This window comes from Photinus pyralis, unplaced genomic scaffold, assembly GCF_008802855.1.
Source record: "Photinus pyralis isolate 1611_PpyrPB1 unplaced genomic scaffold, Ppyr1.3 Ppyr1.4_LG8, whole genome shotgun sequence".
In the NCBI taxonomy this organism is placed as follows: domain Eukaryota; kingdom Metazoa; phylum Arthropoda; class Insecta; order Coleoptera; family Lampyridae; genus Photinus; species Photinus pyralis.
In genome coordinates, this window is record NW_022170819.1 from 26846520 (window position 1) to 26864174 (window position 17655).

At 37.9% G+C, this 17655-nt stretch overlaps 1 protein-coding gene across 1 annotated transcript in view; it reads left to right on the forward strand.

Annotated features, from left to right (window-relative positions):
• LOC116179022 overlaps positions 1–17501 on the forward strand; it is a 34853-nt gene extending 17352 nt beyond the window's left edge. The window contains exon 3 of the mRNA XM_031498717.1: positions 10582–17501. Coding sequence (XP_031354577.1) covers positions 10582–13143 — 2562 coding nt within the window. The 3' untranslated portion in view covers positions 13144–17501. The remainder of the gene's footprint in view (positions 1–10581) is intronic.
• The last annotated feature ends 154 nt before the right edge of the window (positions 17502–17655 follow it).

A 17655-nucleotide genomic window follows, 5' to 3' on the forward strand; every position in this document is an offset into this window, starting at 1 on the left:
TGCGGAGGCGTATTTTACAAAGCAGGGTGTCCACAAATTTAATCTAACTATTTTACTTATACCTATTTAACTTAAAAAATACTATATACAACTCGCCACACGGGTCCTAATAGTAACCGGTGCGTTACAGTATATGTACCTCATAAACATTGTATTAACTCATGTTCGTTTGTCACCCCCTTTTTGACGCACGGCCTGATGATGGGCAATAAATGTCAAGCCCGAAATCGATCGCCATTAAAGAAACTATAATACGATTTGCCTGTTCTCATTACTTCCCTGAAAATGACCTCACCGGCAAAAGATAGAAAACTAGTTAAAAAAGTAAATATTAGTCGATTTCCTTAATGCCCCATAACTTTCTTTATTATTAAAGACAATTGATTTTGGCAAAATCTTTCTTAGGGCACTTTTTGTGTAGAATCCATTGCGATACAGTTTTTATAGAGTGTTTGATTTTTCTTATACGACCCTAAACTATATTTTTTCATTTGGGCCACCCTATATATTTTCGAGTTTTTGAAAAGAGCACTTTATACATTAAAATGTTTTTATAGTAGGCATCTAGATTTTCATGGCTAACTAAAGATGGCAGGATTGCGTAAAAAGACAATGTTACCTCTTAACAACAGTGTTCCTCAAGGAAGTATAGTGGGTCCATTACTTTTCCTGTCCTATAGTATTCCTGAATGCTTCTGCCTAATATATCCCGACGACACCACTTTGTTGGTCAAACATCAAGATGTACACACCCCAATTTCAAACTCTGAGTGTTGTTTTAACTGTTCAGCGGGGTGCAACACCAACGTCTCCAAAACTGAGAAGATGATTTTGTCTCCGAGGCGCCTGGATCATGACAATTTGGAATATGTTAGATTTCTTGGCGTACGTCTAGAATCCCAAATTAAATTTTAACAGTCATATTGACTACTTCATCTCTAAACTGAGCACTAATATATTTGTTGTTAGATACCCTTCGAAACGCGTACTTTGCTCTGTATCACAATCTGCTGTTTTACGCCATAAGTGCTTGGGGAAATAATCTCTACTGGAAACGAATGTTTAAAATTCAACGCCGGGTCGTGTGTGCAATCATGGACCTAGACTTAAACTATCACAGTGACTCCCGAATGCCTTCACAAGCGCGAGAATATTGACAAAAATTAACATTTTAAAGTACACCTGGCAATTCATGATTACTGCACCAGAGGTAAGAAAAACATCATATCTTTCTTCAGGATAGACAAAACCAAGAATAGCTCTGAAGTGATGGTAATAAAATTTTACAACGAAGAGTCAAAACGCTTCTTTTAAATAAGTCATTTTATAACTTTGAACAATTTTTAAGTTCCTTTTAAATTTTAAGTTTTTTTTTGTGTGTAACATTTACATTGTAATTTGTAGCAAGCAAATTTTATCATTACCCAAAGAATATCAGCGAGGAAGACCCATTCCCAAATTCGGAAACCTCATCGTTAGGAGGACACTTTATCATGTGAGGCGATTATTTAAAAATTTTAAAAAATGAATGTCATCGCAACTTAAACTCAAACAGACAGCTTTGGAAAGGTATAGTCTATAGGTCTAGGAGATTTAGTCTTTCATGTTAAGTATTAATTTAATTTACCAATAAAGAAAAATCCCAAGTGAAGGAGTTTCATATTAATCTCTATAAGCTATAGTAGGAGAGCTGGTAGACATTTTTGGGTAAGTATTTGAGGCACGCTGAAAACTTGTCCAGCACTTCTCCAATAATACCCAAACACAGAAATGCAGACCTGACTGAGGAGAAGCGGGGCTAACACCTTACCAGGCGCCTTCAAAGTTTGAAAAAAGATTGTATGTCCAGTCGAGTATCTGAATGCGTAAGAAGTAGTGGATGATCTACACATTATTAGTATCGTCTGAATTAGTTGAAATTGTATCATGTTGAAATTTTCATCGTTTCTTATGCCGAAATAAAGACAATTCTCCTGAAATACTTGATAGTTGTTGCAGCGCTTTAGCGTATGTCTGCATATGCCTGAAATTAATTCACAAATCAATAACATTATTTTTTTCAAACTTTAAATGCCCCTGGCAAAGTGTTAGCCCCGCCACTCCCCAGCCAGGTCTGCATTTCTGTGTTTGGGTATTATTGGAGAAGTGGTAGACAAGTTTTCAGCGTGCCTCAAATACCTACCCAAAAATGTCTAAACTATGTTTTTGTATGAATTATTTGCCGTCGCTTGTTATTTTATTTTGGTTAAGAGTAGGTAATTCACAAACAAATTCATGGTCACGCACAAACCCTCTCTAGAAATTTGAAGAAGATCCATGGAAAGTTGTAAATGAAAAACTTGTGCACAGGAGTGAAAACTGGATATGTTTCATTATTGAGCCAAAAAGTAAAAAATTAAAATTTAAAACAAATTTCAGGAGAACTTTCCAATAAGTAGCGTACGTCGGACTAACCGTAGGCAAGATAATTTTTTTAGAACAAACCAAATTCAAGTCTCTATTTTTATTTCAAAAAAGGGATGGTCAACTCCTTTTACATGCAACCACGGTTTCATCTACCTCAATGCAAAGAGTAAAATATTCTTTGCTCAATGTTTAGAAAAATTTGTTTCTATTGTTACGATAGCTCCTCAGGAAAAAGAAATTCAGATGAAATGATGAAAGTCGTATAGTATGTTAAAAATGACTCGATACATCTTATTTAAATTACATCGGCCAAATTATTTCATAAACGTTGTTTACCACGCTACTCGTGTTTTATTTACACAAACTGTTTGAATTCGGTTCAGCATTAAACGTTCTGGGGTATGTTCTGTTTGCATAAGTAAAATAAATGTATTTAACGCGCAAATAAAATACAGAAACTGCCGATACAAGCTCAAAACCGTCGTTAATTACACGGAAGCTACCAAACATTTATGATTGGGTAAAGTTGGAACTTGTCGAGTTGTGTTTAATCGGAAAAGAAATGTCGAACGTGCTGCTAAAAAATTTAATATCCTATTCCTTAAGGGCACCTGTGGGAAATGTTTTGTGGTTCGTATTTTTTGTTCTTAAAACAAACTTAGGCGAGGAATGCTTCCGACACACTCAAACTTTAATGAAGTTCTTACAACAAATTACAACTTAAAGTTCTTCTGTCAAATATGCCATTATCTACTAAAAACTTTATAATTTTATTATAAATTCGCCGTTAAGAAATTACCTCGACAAGCCGAATGGGTAAATCCGCGCAGAACACCCCATCACGTCGCTTGCATAACTCCAATCAAAGTTACCTAGTGATTCTCATCAGTTCTAAATTAAGAAATGTAATAATTCTTTTCGATCGTAGATCGTTTTCAGTATGAATTCGTGGCACAAGAAAAAAAAACAAATACAATGTATCCATATAGGAGCACAATATCGAATTATATTAAAGCATACTCTTCACCTATCATTTTGTGCAAAAGCTCTTTGAAAAGCCTACTCAAATGATATCTGAAGCTGAATATCACTCGATGAGTGCTCATGTGCTGTAATAATAAATAAACTTGACTTTGAGTTGCTGAATGTAACCGTAATTTTCTGATTTCATTTTCTTCACAGATTCTGGAACAATGGTATGTTTTGGGATTAGGAGTACACTACCTACGTTTCAATAACTCCAGCCTGATAATCGAAATCCGAAAATAAAATGAAAAAATTCAAATCAGTCTTAATATGAAGGGAAATGCTGAATTTTGAGTGCAAAGTTTGTGCACGGGCGCACATAATTATGTCATTAGATGCACGTATAGCAATAAAAGTGGAAAAATTGTTAATTTTCTCCAACACGAAAAGCACAACATTCGTGCACATATCGTGGCAAAACGAACGACTAAATGAGGCCGCGATTTAGGGAGCCAGCTTAACCCATCTAATCCGCTCGGACGCCTTTTTCCTATTATAACGTTTGTGTTTTCGTAAAATTATAAAATTGGGTTTATTTCCAGTTTGTAGATTCTCGAGGGCAAATTTAAACTGAAGGCCTAATGATATCAGCCCTTACATTAAAAGATACGCCAAATCGTAAATAAATATTTAAGAAAGAAACGTCAAAGGCAAATGGCTCGGAGCAGTGAGACATATTTGTTCAACCCTTTTCATTTGAAATGAAAAAATTTACATCGAAAAACCCCACTGCATTTATTATTTATTAATTATAATTAGAAAAGCCCATAGTAACGGGCCCTGAAGTGTGTAACGTGCGACCCTTACAAGTAAATTTAAAATATTGAAAGGGCTGTAGGTACTTACGTGTAATTTTTCGCCCTTCTGCAAAATGTACATGAAATTAGCCGCTCGGTACGGATAAACTTGAAAATTAGAAACGATGATTAAAGTGACAATTTTTATCTTTCGCGCCGTTAAAAAATATCCGACCATTCCAAGTTGACAATTACAACGGCGCAATCTGGAAAACAGTTAATCGCTGTTTGCAGATTTAGACGTAGGCCATTACTTTGCCTTTCAGTCAGCTTTAAAGATCGGATTAAGAATTCTGATAAAACGCCTCCCTTTCTTTCCTTTTGTTTTTAAGTTCAACAAAGTGAGGAAGTTTGTAAATGTTAAGTAGTATCATAAATTTTAAAACATCTTTTCTGTTTTGGATTTAGGGTTTATTTATTTTTACTCCGCTCCAAATTGAATGAGAATCTTTAGGGGGTATTTAGACGCAGATACTGTCATAAAATAACGCATTATATATTTACACGAACCCATCTTCTTTCAGTATTACGCGAAAAGGAATGTACGGTACAATGCTAGAAAGAATTTGCACATTAATGGAGTTGACCTTCCCTTTCTTGAAATACAATTTTGACCCTTCAAAAATGAGTTTGAAAATTGTTGTAATTAACCCACGACTAGCTAGATCAATTTTAGTGGCCGTGAATTGCCCCTAACTTGATGCTAAACCTAACAACAATATGCAGCACAATTTCTTGCTTGAACTTTGAACAAACTAACTCTAATGAGAAACTGGATTGTTCTACCAAATCCAATTCTAAAGGGCGCTCATAAATGGTAAAAATACATGCAATAAAAACAGCTTCAAATTTGCCGAGAAATAGATATCCTAGTTGATCTCTTTAAGAAAACAGGATAATTTTTAACTTGGACCAAATAAAATTTACCATTGTAACCGGCTTCACGTGGAAGCGTGAAATTAAAAATGCCGTGGAATGTGGAAAAATGGAAATTTTGAAATAAAATTTAATGAGATCATGCATTGATGTTGGTTGTCATTAATTCCTTGGCCTGAAGGGCCGCGGCTAAAATTCGCTTTTCTCTTGCATAAAATTCAAAGGAAAATAACAATGAAGTTGCATTTATTGCATATACGGATAAATTTGAAAATACCCAAAAGAAGGGGGTGGTTATTGGGAGGAAAAAATAAAAGTAGGATGTTTTCGGTTAGTTTTCTTACGTAAGAACCTTTCGGCGGCTTCTTGTTAGCTTATGAACTTGGTGGCGGTTCGTTTTATGAATTTGGTCGCGGTTCGTAGCTGGATTGAGCGAGGTTGCTTGGAGAAATGGACACGTGTGTCTGCCGGTAGCGAAAGTTTTCTTGCGCGGTGAGCTTTTCTCCTAATTATTAAGGTAAGTTAGTAGGTGGTATGATTGGCAAATATAGACAGGGCTTTGTCAATGGGAAAAAATAGATACGAGACAAGCGTAAAAGACGCTAGTGTAAACCCATTGATAAGCACATGCCGTAGCAATTTTACAAGAACTTACTTGCTGATTAACAATATACAGCAGTTAGCTTGTAAATAACAAATATTATAAATAATTTAAAAACTTACTTGCATAAACTAACACGCACAAATATTAACGACCTTCCGCAACGCTAGCTCAAGCTTAAAAGGAAAGTACGAACGTTTCCCGCCTTCACAATTTCTAAGTGGAAATTATGCGTATTCGACCAAATACAGGGTGTCACTATAACACCATGATTTTCTTAAAGATAACCAACTTTTAATTTTAATTAAATGAGATAACAGTACCTCATACTGTAGGTCACGATTTTGATACAAAGAATAGGCTGTAGGCGGTTCTCCTTCAAAGACGTTGATGCGGAAAATTAAATAATTGAACGGGTGAGTCCTTGTGTTTATGGCAGGAAAATTGTTTACACGACGTTTTATAAAACTCCTGTTTCTTGTACCGAATGATTGTTTGAAAGTGATGATCGTTTGAATTTCCCGCATAAAGTTAAAGTATTTTTTGCATTAGTAATAGGTGGAATTAATTTTTGATAGGTAATCAACTAGTGCTGCCATTAATTGTTGTGAACGATTAGGGGTTCATTAGTTGTTCTATTTTGATCAATTTTTATCGTCGATATACTGAAATACAGGGTGTTTACGGTCTTCTCGTATCCTTTTAAGGGGCGGCAGTACAGCTCAAAAGTAGTCGACAAACCCCAAAACACCTTAGTAAAAGTTATTTAATAAGCGAGCTAATATTTGTTTTATTTTTTACATTAAACGATTAATCTGTGTACAAATCTAGCAATCTACTACTTAATCAGCATTGTCCAATTGTTTTTTTAGTTTGTTTATTTGACAGATACAAGTTGTTATTAATAATTAACCTCTACTATTAATTAATTAATTATGTATATGCACAATTGTAAGCTGCCTAAGTATCTTTCTTCTATATTAAAACCGCCAAGGCGAAACACAGAAGAGAGGAAAATGTCATTTTTCAAGAGCAACAAGACGCCATTAAAATAAATCGGCCCACCGATTGACTTTCGAACAACGTTGCCAAACTTCTCAGCATGGCTTGTAATTATAGACGGCTGTGCTTTCGTGCTAGATGCAGTTAAACATCCCTCTCAAAACGTCAAATGTGACAAACGTCAGACCCTCGGGTAAGGTTGCCAGCTCACTTCTACGTGATTGGTTGTAGGTTTGTGACGTATTTAGTCTGAAGCGTTTCAAATTCGAACTAAAAACACAGCTTTTCAATAATTTATTTTGGGTTTATTTTACTCGCAAATAAAAATTGAGGACACACGGGTCTTTTTATTTTTAATGTACTTTGTAGATCAGAAATAAAAAAATGAAGGCGGGATGAGCCCATTACCGGCAATCACAACTTGGTTTTTTGGAGTTCGAAAAACAGCAACTTTCACTCTGGCAAAAGCTCAAACGAAATTATTGCGTGACGAAACTACGTGATTTCTTCTTGGTAGTTCCCGGCCGAATCTGTTCTAAAAGTTCCGGGCATTAGCTACCCGAGAAAAATCTCTCAGAGAACAAATGTACTTTTTTTTACTTAACACTATTTGCTTTGGTAACCCAGCTCCGAATCAATGCAAAATCTTACTATGGACCGAGCCCATTTGACACTCTTAGATCGATACATCAGAAATTGCCCTGAATCTTCCAACAACGATGGAAATGATTCCTTCATCTACTCAGCTTTAACTGTCTCCCAAGGATAATAAAAGGGAATCCATTCCATTCCCAAATTTACTAACTTTCCTCAGCTCCTAATAAAACTTCGTTGTTGGTATCGAGAGACAACGTTTCTGTCAAAAACTAAATAAGGTCTCTTATCTACTTCACTTTATCCCTCTGCAAGGGGGATCTCTAGTGTTTTCGGATGAAATAGAACTACACGCAGTCCCGACCTTTCTGACACGCTCAACAATGGCAACTATTTGTCACGATTAACGTTGATTTTCGGTGACGACTGTACTGTTTTATTATACCTAATCAAAGCTAAGCATAATTTTCCTAAAATGTCATCAGGGCGTTGGATTCTCAATAAATTAAATTTAAAAAACGAAGGGAATACTTTTTTTAATTAAAAACAAAAGTTCTGTTCCCCCAATCGAAGTTGAGGAGGAGCGCACTGAACCATGTACAAATTTGAATTACGAACTGTATAAAAACAATTTTTGTGGATTTCGTAAATTCATCCTGTGGAAAGAATTAAATTTAAAGTGGGACTACACCTAATGCCGGTACCTGTTAAGTAAAAAGCGCAAGATTGATGTCAACGTAGAGCGGCAGCCACAGTGCCGTCATATTAATCAAGGATAATGGCTCAAGGACACACCGGGATACAAATTATTACCCTTTAAAGTTGACTAGCCTGTGTATCTACATCTTTCCCGGTCGATTAATTTTCCTACTACTGTTTCCTTATCCAAAGGCGATTAAGTTTTTGATTGATTGCTAAAGTTGGGCTCTCTTTATAAAGTATTCCGGAGCACACCAGCTGCCCTGAAAGTTGGTTTTCTAAGGGCGCATATTTAGATATGATTCATAGCTTTTATTTTAGTTACCTACGTGGAATGCATCTTGAAAGATTGCATATACGTGAACTGGATAGTTAGCCTCGGTAATACGCAATTTAAATCAATTTTAAAAGAAAATCCCACAAAAGCGGGGCGAACTTCTATATATGGAAATCTCCAAAAAGATCGCTAAAAATGTACCCACACTACCTACTATTATTAGATTTGATATTGGAGTTGAGTTCCTTACGTTCCCTGGAGAATTGTAATGTGCGATGGGAGAGACATTTACTTCTTAATCAAATAGAACTTATACTTTCATATATGCGTCGTATCGTATTTGACTACTATAACTTTACTTTATTTAACAGCAGAAGTTAATAATCTAATACTGTTTCCTTTTTTTTTTGTCATCGCCAATCAAAATTGTTCATTAATAAAATTGCGAATTAATGTTTTGTTATTGGCAGGTGGGAGCGGGTGGGTTCTTCAATACGAATTTTATTTTACTGTACCCGTACCTAGAACGCATTTCCTATTTTTTAAGTACCATCTATGAAAATATTTGATTGGTAGATAAATTATTATATATGTATATTATTCTATACGGTTAGTAAGGTCTCAAAAAAATGCATATTAAAACTAAAAAAACTGCTACCATTTTGGGGAAAGCATACGAAAAGCCTTCATTATTTTAGTTGTCCATCTGTTTGCAATCAAATTGTAACGTAAATTGAAAACGGTCTTAAAATGGGTTAATTTATAACAGTACCTAATTATTATTTAACACTCACTCTTTGTAACATAACTCAAGCGCCTCGATATTGGAACTGAACTCGAAATTACGATTCAATTTGCTCATATGACAAACAACAATCTTTTTAGAATGTTCTCGTGTGCTCAAGGGCGCTTCGGAATGCTCTGGAACAAACAGATCATATTTTCTAGGGAAGATTACGTAATTCCGCCCGCCTTCGTTCTTTATCTTTCATGGTGCCTCGATGTCAATCAACATTTACGGAATATTCGCTACATTCACTTTATACTTGAAACGAACATTTTGAAGTACATGGTGTAAATCGAAAAGTGAAACATAGGCGTTTTAACGTGGGAAATTACTTTTTCTTTGTGCAAACGTTTCCTAATTATTTTACGCAAAAATACTTCAAATAAAAGTTATAGATATAAATTCTGCATCTAAATCATGTGAAACGATTATTCTACCTCTTCTTGTACGATCCTTAGTATTAGTTTATTGTGTATGAATCTTAAATCATTCCTAATACGAAACGACCATTGGACAATTCATTTAAAACCTGGACACCTGCTTTCGATTACATTATTCAATAATAAGAACAAAATGAATCGCTCTAAAGACGTAATTAATTCTTCTTACATCCGTAAATGTTAATGTAGCGCTTTGAATGTCGTTATAACAATACAGAAATGAAACTTGCAGCTTAAACGTTCGTAATTGAGTCTGAAATTCATTTGTAATGGGTAATTTGAGTTCACGCCTTTATTCTTCAGCTATATGAAGGGTGAATAAAGATTTACCCACACCCCGACGATTCTTAGTATTTTATCTAGATCCATAAATCTATTCAATTAAATCACTGGAACACAGTTTTTTTAACTTACAAAGGATATAAGTGCGAGAGCCAAATATTATAAGGAATTGTTTTTGCGGTCAGATCATCACATGCAAATGATAAATGCGAATATTCAACAATGCAATGGACTATAGGTACTCATTGTACCTATGTATGTAGATATAATCATAACGCGAATTGCACTAACACTTATATAGATCGCTAAAACGGTCCGTTCAATTAAGTACTGATTCAACGAAACATCACAAATACAAATACTTTTCCTACTTTTCAGACTCCTCAGAGTCCGACCCAACTAAGTGGGTAGGGGTGGCTTCCCACTACCCTAAGTATGCACTTGTGTCGGTAAAGCTTCCTCCATCACCTTTAACAAGTCATGGTTGAGTCCGTTTTCTCGAAACTCTACTCATGTATCGGCAAATGGCAATCACCCTTTTACCAGAAAATCCTAGAATCAGAAGTTGAGCAAATGTAGTAGATTTCCTCTTCGCGCATCACTTATTCGGTTAGATCTTCCACTTCGCCCCTTCAATAATTCTACACCTTATCTCACATTCCATTCTAAAGTTATCTCGAAATAGAAGTAAAAACCCAACCAAATGTGAAAAACATATAGCATGTTACGATATTGGATGTCCTGTACAAAGCACAAGCTGTGTGCCATCATTAACTCAATAATCATTGTTTCAGTTAATCTTCGACGAATTCAAAGTCGGCCGCTACGAATCGCAAGCACTGGACGGCTGTCCGGATGGTTACATGCAGCTAAGCGAATTGGGACGTCCATTTACCGGCGGTTCCTGGTGCGGTTCTTCATCCGGGCCGGCCGCCTACTACAGCGAAACCTCAACGGTGACTGCTTCCGTCAAGCTATTCGCCTCGCCGCAGCAGCCCTTTCAGTTCAGCTTGCGATTTCGGTTCGTTTCGCGCCAAGAAGCGATAGTTCGCTTTGGTTCGCCCGCGTCGCCGCTGGAACGCGGTCAGGTGGCGCCAGGTACTTACTGCACGCGGCAATTCGAGGAGTGCTACCGGAAGCCGTGCCGCCTACAGTCCCCCAACTATCCCGGCATGTACCCGCGCAACGTTTCGTGCTATTGGAGTCTGCGTCAGAAGGTCGTGCCGACGTGTAAGCACGCGATGATTGCCGTACGACAGGAGGCGGCGCATAAGATGCACATGAAAAGGTCGATAAGCGTCCTCGGTCTTAACAAGACAGTTCGGGCGTTAAGAGCTTGGAGGGACTGTACGGGCGAGCGCGACCATCTAATCTTCTACGACGGAGGTTCAACGAATGATCCGGTGCTCGCGAAGTATTGCGGCGGAGACTGGTTGCCGCGAGTCGTATCGCGAGGGCCCGAAATGCTCGTAGCTTTCCATTCGTCCCCCTTTAGCATTCCGCTTCACTCCCCTCCCTCCCAATCGCCGCTGAGGGGATTTGAGCTCGACGTCGATGTCATTTTCGCCGACTCCGACTCGTTAGACTACTCGCATGAGCTTTTAGGTTGCGAGTTTGATGTAAACGCTACAGATCCGGACGGTGACGATATATGGACCGGACGAGGACGTAAAGGCCGATTGATCAGTCCTCGCCATTCTTTACCTCCGAACACAACGTGCACGTATAAATTTAAAGGCTATCCTGGTGACCTTATTTGGTTGAGTTTTACTTCGTACAGTCAGCGTGCGCTTCTGGTTGGCGAAAGTGCGCATGTACTTCTCGGCAATAGCTCGACCAGCGGAGGGTGTGCCACAAAGTTGAGAATATGGGATGGAAATGTTTTACTAGAGGACAAATGCGATGAACCACCAAGACTATGTGATCACAGCGCTCTAAGTAACGCCACCAGGTTTACAAGACCGTGCGCGATGTCGGAAAGTTACCTGTCTACTGGGAGAAGCCTAGTTCTGCAGCATCACACCGAGGATGGCACCGCGTTGCATCCAGCCGGTTTCAAACTCAAGTACGAGTTTGTGGATACGCGTATCGGGGGAGAGGCCTGGCCGGCTAAAGATGCCCCAGGTCCTTGTCATCGTGTTTTTCGGAAGGGTCACGTGGGAGAACTTATGTCGCCTAGAAACGTGTTTTTGTACGGCCGTGGAGGCAGCAATGATCTTCATTGTGTGTATCGCTTGGAAGCCAACCCGGGCGAGCGCGTACGGTTAGTGTTAAATAACGCATCATTTGGAATGAACACTTTGTGTTCGACATCCACTGATCCACACAGTGGGCGTGCAATTTGCGATTACCAAAGCGGGGGGCGCACAGTGGAGCTGAGCGTGTGGGAGCTGCCGTGGAAAGATGTTAGAATGCCAAGGGCATGTTTATGTGATAATACTACTTTAAATAATAAACCGATCGTGTTCCTATCTTCATCTAGAAGTTTAGAACTACATTTCACTGCCAAAGATATGAATATAACCGAGGACTTTACCGATTTATATTTTCACGCAACTTTTGAACTGGTGAGTATGGCCGAATGTCCAAGAAAGCAGAGAATACGAGGGTTCGGAGGCGACGTTTATTTCGCCAGTCCTCCTGTTGAACGGCCAGAGTTGTTGTGCTCTGGCCTGCCGTGGTTAGTGGAAGCCAGAAGTAATAGAAGTTTGTTTTTGTTGTCGTGGGGTGCCTTTTTGCCGCTTAAACCGCGACTGGAGGAACCCACGCGCTGCCCTACCGTGAATCGAGTGCTAATTTATTCTGGAAAACCTCCACGTCTAGTGCGCGCGTTGTGTCCTGCAGAACCTGGCGCTCGACCTTTGGCAGTTCACGTGTTTAGTGAAGAGTGGTGGGGTGATGGAATGCTACAGTCGCGGACGCCTAACTTTCTTGTCGAATGGGTTGGGGGCGAACCGGGCGTGGGCGCGTTCAGTTGGCTCGAAATTTCTAGGTCTAAGGCGTCGCTACTGCAGCAGCTGCAAGTTCCTGTCAACACCAGTGATAATGACACGGAGTTGCAGTGCCTCCATCGTTGCCCCGAATTGGACGCGTGCATCAATCCGTCGTTATGGTGCGACGGTAAAGATCACTGCCCTTCGGGTTGGGATGAATCGGAATCTCAGTGCGGATCGGCATCGCGACTCCTAACTTCGCTACCAGGGGCCACAATTGCAGCCGCGGGCGCCGTTGCTGTCTCGCTTCTGCTATTACTATGCCTAACGGCGCATCGAATAAGAGTGAGGAGAAGAAGAAAACTAGCGAAGAAGAAGCTTTTGACGGGACCTCGTCTATTAGATTCCAGTATTAACTCTTGACACAAAGCACCCCCCGTAGAATACATACATGTTGACCGAGAAACGACCGTATGAGATCAGCTTTCTTCGGGCTCCTCCGTCCCCTTGCTCACTTCTTATCTATTGGTGCCTTTCTGTGATATGCGGGTTGGTGACGCTTTGTTGTGTGTGCAAAAATCCGAAAGTGTAACGAAAACTGACTTTAACTTTTAATTCCAAATCTAAAACGCTAATGTTGAACTTTTCTAAGACAATCGCTCCTGAAACGTGCCAAATAAACAATTTGAATTAAATGTGAATTATGTGTTAGAACTATTGGCGCAGTATTGCTTAAAAGTGCAAAGGACCGGCGTGATGATTTAACACGTTTTTCGTTCCCCCTTTGATTTGTTTTCTTAACTGTGTCCCAGTTCGAATTATTAATTCAGGGAACTTCGATAAGTTTGCGCAGGTGGTAGGCCCCATTTGAATATTTATACGTTCAACCTCAAAACTTTTACTCGTTATAGCCGAGATGTGATAAGATTAACAAACGTTCCGTTTTATAATTTTCGCTATAAATTAAACTAATCCGATGCTGGAAGTTTAAAAGATGTAGGGAGAGTGAATAAAAAAATGTTTGGAGTACTCCGAAGCCTTACGGATATATTTTATCCGCAATGCTCATAAATAAATTTGATACACTGGCGTCGTAAGGGTGCGCGTTTTATATTTTGATCACGAATTTTAAACTTTGATAAGTGGTGTGCTCTGATAAAGCTAGATAATCTGTTACTTTTTATACAGCTTATGATTTAAAAGTTTTTAAACGGGAAAACCGAAGAGTATTGGGTCCAATTTCCCTTTATTAAATCAGAACAGTCAATTTATGAAAGTTTCCTAGCATTTATTTCGCATTGATTATATGTTTTTGGCTATCGTCTAGTTCAAATCGTATCGGGCAGATCGTTTGTTCTAGCGTCGAAGTCAAAGCTAAAAATAATTTTAAAGTCGTTCCCTGAATCTTAACTATTCAATGTCTTAATGCCCAACGATTGATGGGTCTACTTCGGGGATACCATACTGACATTGGCTACCATCATGACAGTTTATTCTGAAATACAAGCAATGGACTAATTAAAAATCGCAAACGGGTTCAATTTCAATTGCGTATCAGTTGCAATAGTGAAAACAAGTTGCACTGTCAAAAGAAATCCTCAACATACTAGTTTATCTCTTGGCATTTTGGATTTTCTTTTAAGTTTTGCAAGGTTATTAACTACAATGCAGTAACTATACTATGTCCTATATTGACCTATGGAGACCCCTGGTTTCGAAAAAATTGCGAAGAAACTTTTCGAAAGTTGACTAACTCCTGCTATTGGGGTTACCATCTTTTGAAAACAAAAATGTAGGTATTTCCAACCTTTTCACTTGGATTTAGACATTTTTGGTTTTGCTTTAACTTATTAGGACTCAGTTTTTCTCCTAGGTAGATTTCTTAGTTTAAACCTAATCATTTCTAAAGCTCGGCAGCAGCAGAACTGAACTAAGACATGCAATTAAATGGCATTTTTTTAACTAAAGAGGCCGTTCTGTTGATACTAAAATTGTTCACTTTAGCCATCAATCTCATCTTAAAAAACGTATTGTCAGAGATACCTAATTTCTAATCTTCATCATAAACGTTTTTGTACATTGATCCAATCTCCTGATTAAATATTATGATGCAGTTTATAAAGACGCCCATAAAATTGTCTATTACCTAAGTGCTAATGCACTTCTTCAGGTGCACCGTCGAAAGGTAAAAAGAAACAAATTTAAAATGATGCGGGTGGTAACTAAAACTCTTCAATATATGAGGGCGTTCGGCTTTTTGCAGAAATAAGGCAAACAAGTTTCAAGCAAGAGTTGAGTTTACGTTGGTCGTTAGCAAAAGTTACAAATAGTTTGTGGAAAAAAAGGCTCACAAGAAATTCAGCATTTAAAACCGCAAGCTTTGAAACCAAAACTTAATATTAACAAACAGAGCAAAGCATTAAGTACACTTCGGGTAAAACAGTTGATAACTGCTTTACCAACAGATACAGCGTAGCACGTACTGCATTTATAATCAAAACTTTGTAATATCGCACAACGTACTCCAAAGCCGAAAGCGTATTTTCGCAATTGCATTTACTGTTCTGCACTCCATTACGGTAATACATTTCAGATTGGTTAACGCTTGCCAAAAATTTTTATTCACCGTCTAAAACATGCGCTTTTGAAATTCCGTTTAATGCAATTTTAAATGCACTATTCAGCCGTTGCAATTTCATAACTACTGCTCCTTTGAGTTGTACGTAAAATTGCAAATTCATCACCTTTGTACTTTTCTCTCACGGAAACTTTAAAGGAAAATTTAAATTTTAAATATATCCCTCTTCTTTTGACTGCAAGGCGAAATTTGCGCCGCGAGAAAAAATAGAAAAGCTCGCAGGGAATTAATTATAAAGTTTCGGGGGGTGACGTTTTTATTGTTTCTCCATTTATTAAATACGTCACGTTTGTTCGACAAGAATTGCAGTGGACGATCTTTATATTGATGGAGGGGGTGGAGTTTTAAATTTTTTATACATGTACCCTAAAAGTTGCCGTTTCTGTCCTAAACCAACTAAGTTACTGTCACCATAAATATTTGATAACGGTTTCTGAGTGAAAAGTTAAAGATAGAACCCTTCATCTTGATTTATACGGTTTCAACCTCCATGCAGTCGTAACTCTAGTCCTATTTACTACGAGAGATAGTAATCTACCGAGTTTCCAGAGCTTCGGGATAATTTTTTCGAACTAATTTCGAGCTTTGTTTCTGATTAAGTCTATCCCCCGCCGTTCCAAAGTAACCGGCGTGAAATTTAATCCGAAGATTTTCCGCTATAATTTCTTAACCAACTCGAACGCCGCCGCAAAGTTTAAGCCACTCGAAAGAAAGGCGAGATTTCTATATTCATTTACCTTAATGTTTAATTCAACGCGTTTATAATTAAATACACTAAGTTCCATGGAAAAATTCCGGTCCGAGAATGTGGACAGTATGAAATACGTCCGGCCATAAAAATGTTTCGTGGGAAAGTTCTTGCTAGTTCTGCCCTTTTTTTTATTTTAGTCGAGACTGGAGTTATCAAAAAAAAAAACGTGAACAATGGCCCGATGTATCACCCTTTAACGAACCTCGACCGTATCGTGCTTAAATACGCCCGAAACAGCCCCTGAAATATGCTGGTTCGGGTTTTCCATTTTATGAAAGCGGCGCGGTAGTGCATATATTTTCGTTAAAAAGCATTCGCTTCATTCGTTTTGCAATCCAATTTAGCTACTTACGAGGGTTTTTTTTTCTTTACTGCGCCACTTTAAGGCGACCGTATCAACAATATTTGAATAGCCTAATTTGCATTCGCAATCCACCTCTATGTTACGAAATAAGATGGAAGGGCATTTAATTAAATGTTCGTCCGGTGTGGACGTTTTGGTCTACCCTCTTTTCGAGATTGCCCAAAAATGCGGTATAAAAGGCAGCCGTTCCAAATGCATTTCCGACAAAGTTACTAATAAATATAACTTCAAAAACAAATTCGACGTATCCATGTATAATTTTTCATAGAAAGTTAGTTCTTTTTGAATGGCCGTTTTCCATTCTTAGTCAGTAATTCCAATATCAAAATTTTGTGGAACTCATTCTATTGCCAACAAACAAGAAACCTCACCAATATAGACAACGAGCGACAAAGTCACTTCCGGTTGACGAATATTGACCAAAATTCAATCAATTAGTCCCTTGATCATTGTATACCTCTTCGTAAAAACAGAATTGGAAAATTCGAAACCGTTAACGAGTTAACGGACGGACGGACAGAAAATCCAAAACTATAACCTCACTGTTTGTCGCTCGTTACCTAATAAGTTTCGTATACTCTTGAAAATATTTCGGTTTGTTTAAGTAGTGTAAATAATATCGAAAAACGATTGTTGCTAAAACTTATATTTTGTAATGAAGTGGATGATCCATATTCTTATATTTGGGATGTAGTATAAATATATTATTTATTTATATTTTGTATTTTTTCTTTGGGCAAAGATAACTACCCTTGAACCCACTCTCAAAATCCCTTACTACAGCTTTGAATTTCAAAAAATCATCTAATTTTTCGTTTGTATTACATTTTAAAGAAAACTCTTTAACGCTAAAATTCAAAGGAGCCACAAATGTGCGGAAACTGGCAAATAATGTGGAACTTAATTTGCGCAGAATTTCAAACTGGACGTCAAATCTGCCTTAGAAGTTATCAAAGAACTATACAGGGTGCCCATTATGTATGGAATATAGTACTATGCGATCAAAAATGAGTTGCTGTCGAGCCGCCTTTAAAATTTTTGTTTACATGGAAAATCCTACTTAACTTGAACTTCCAAAGGCGACTCGACAGCAACTCATTTTTGATCGCCCGTTATATATCTCGGTAAATATCGAAAGCATTCAGTTTTTTTTTTTAATTCAGAAACAAATGAGTAACGAAA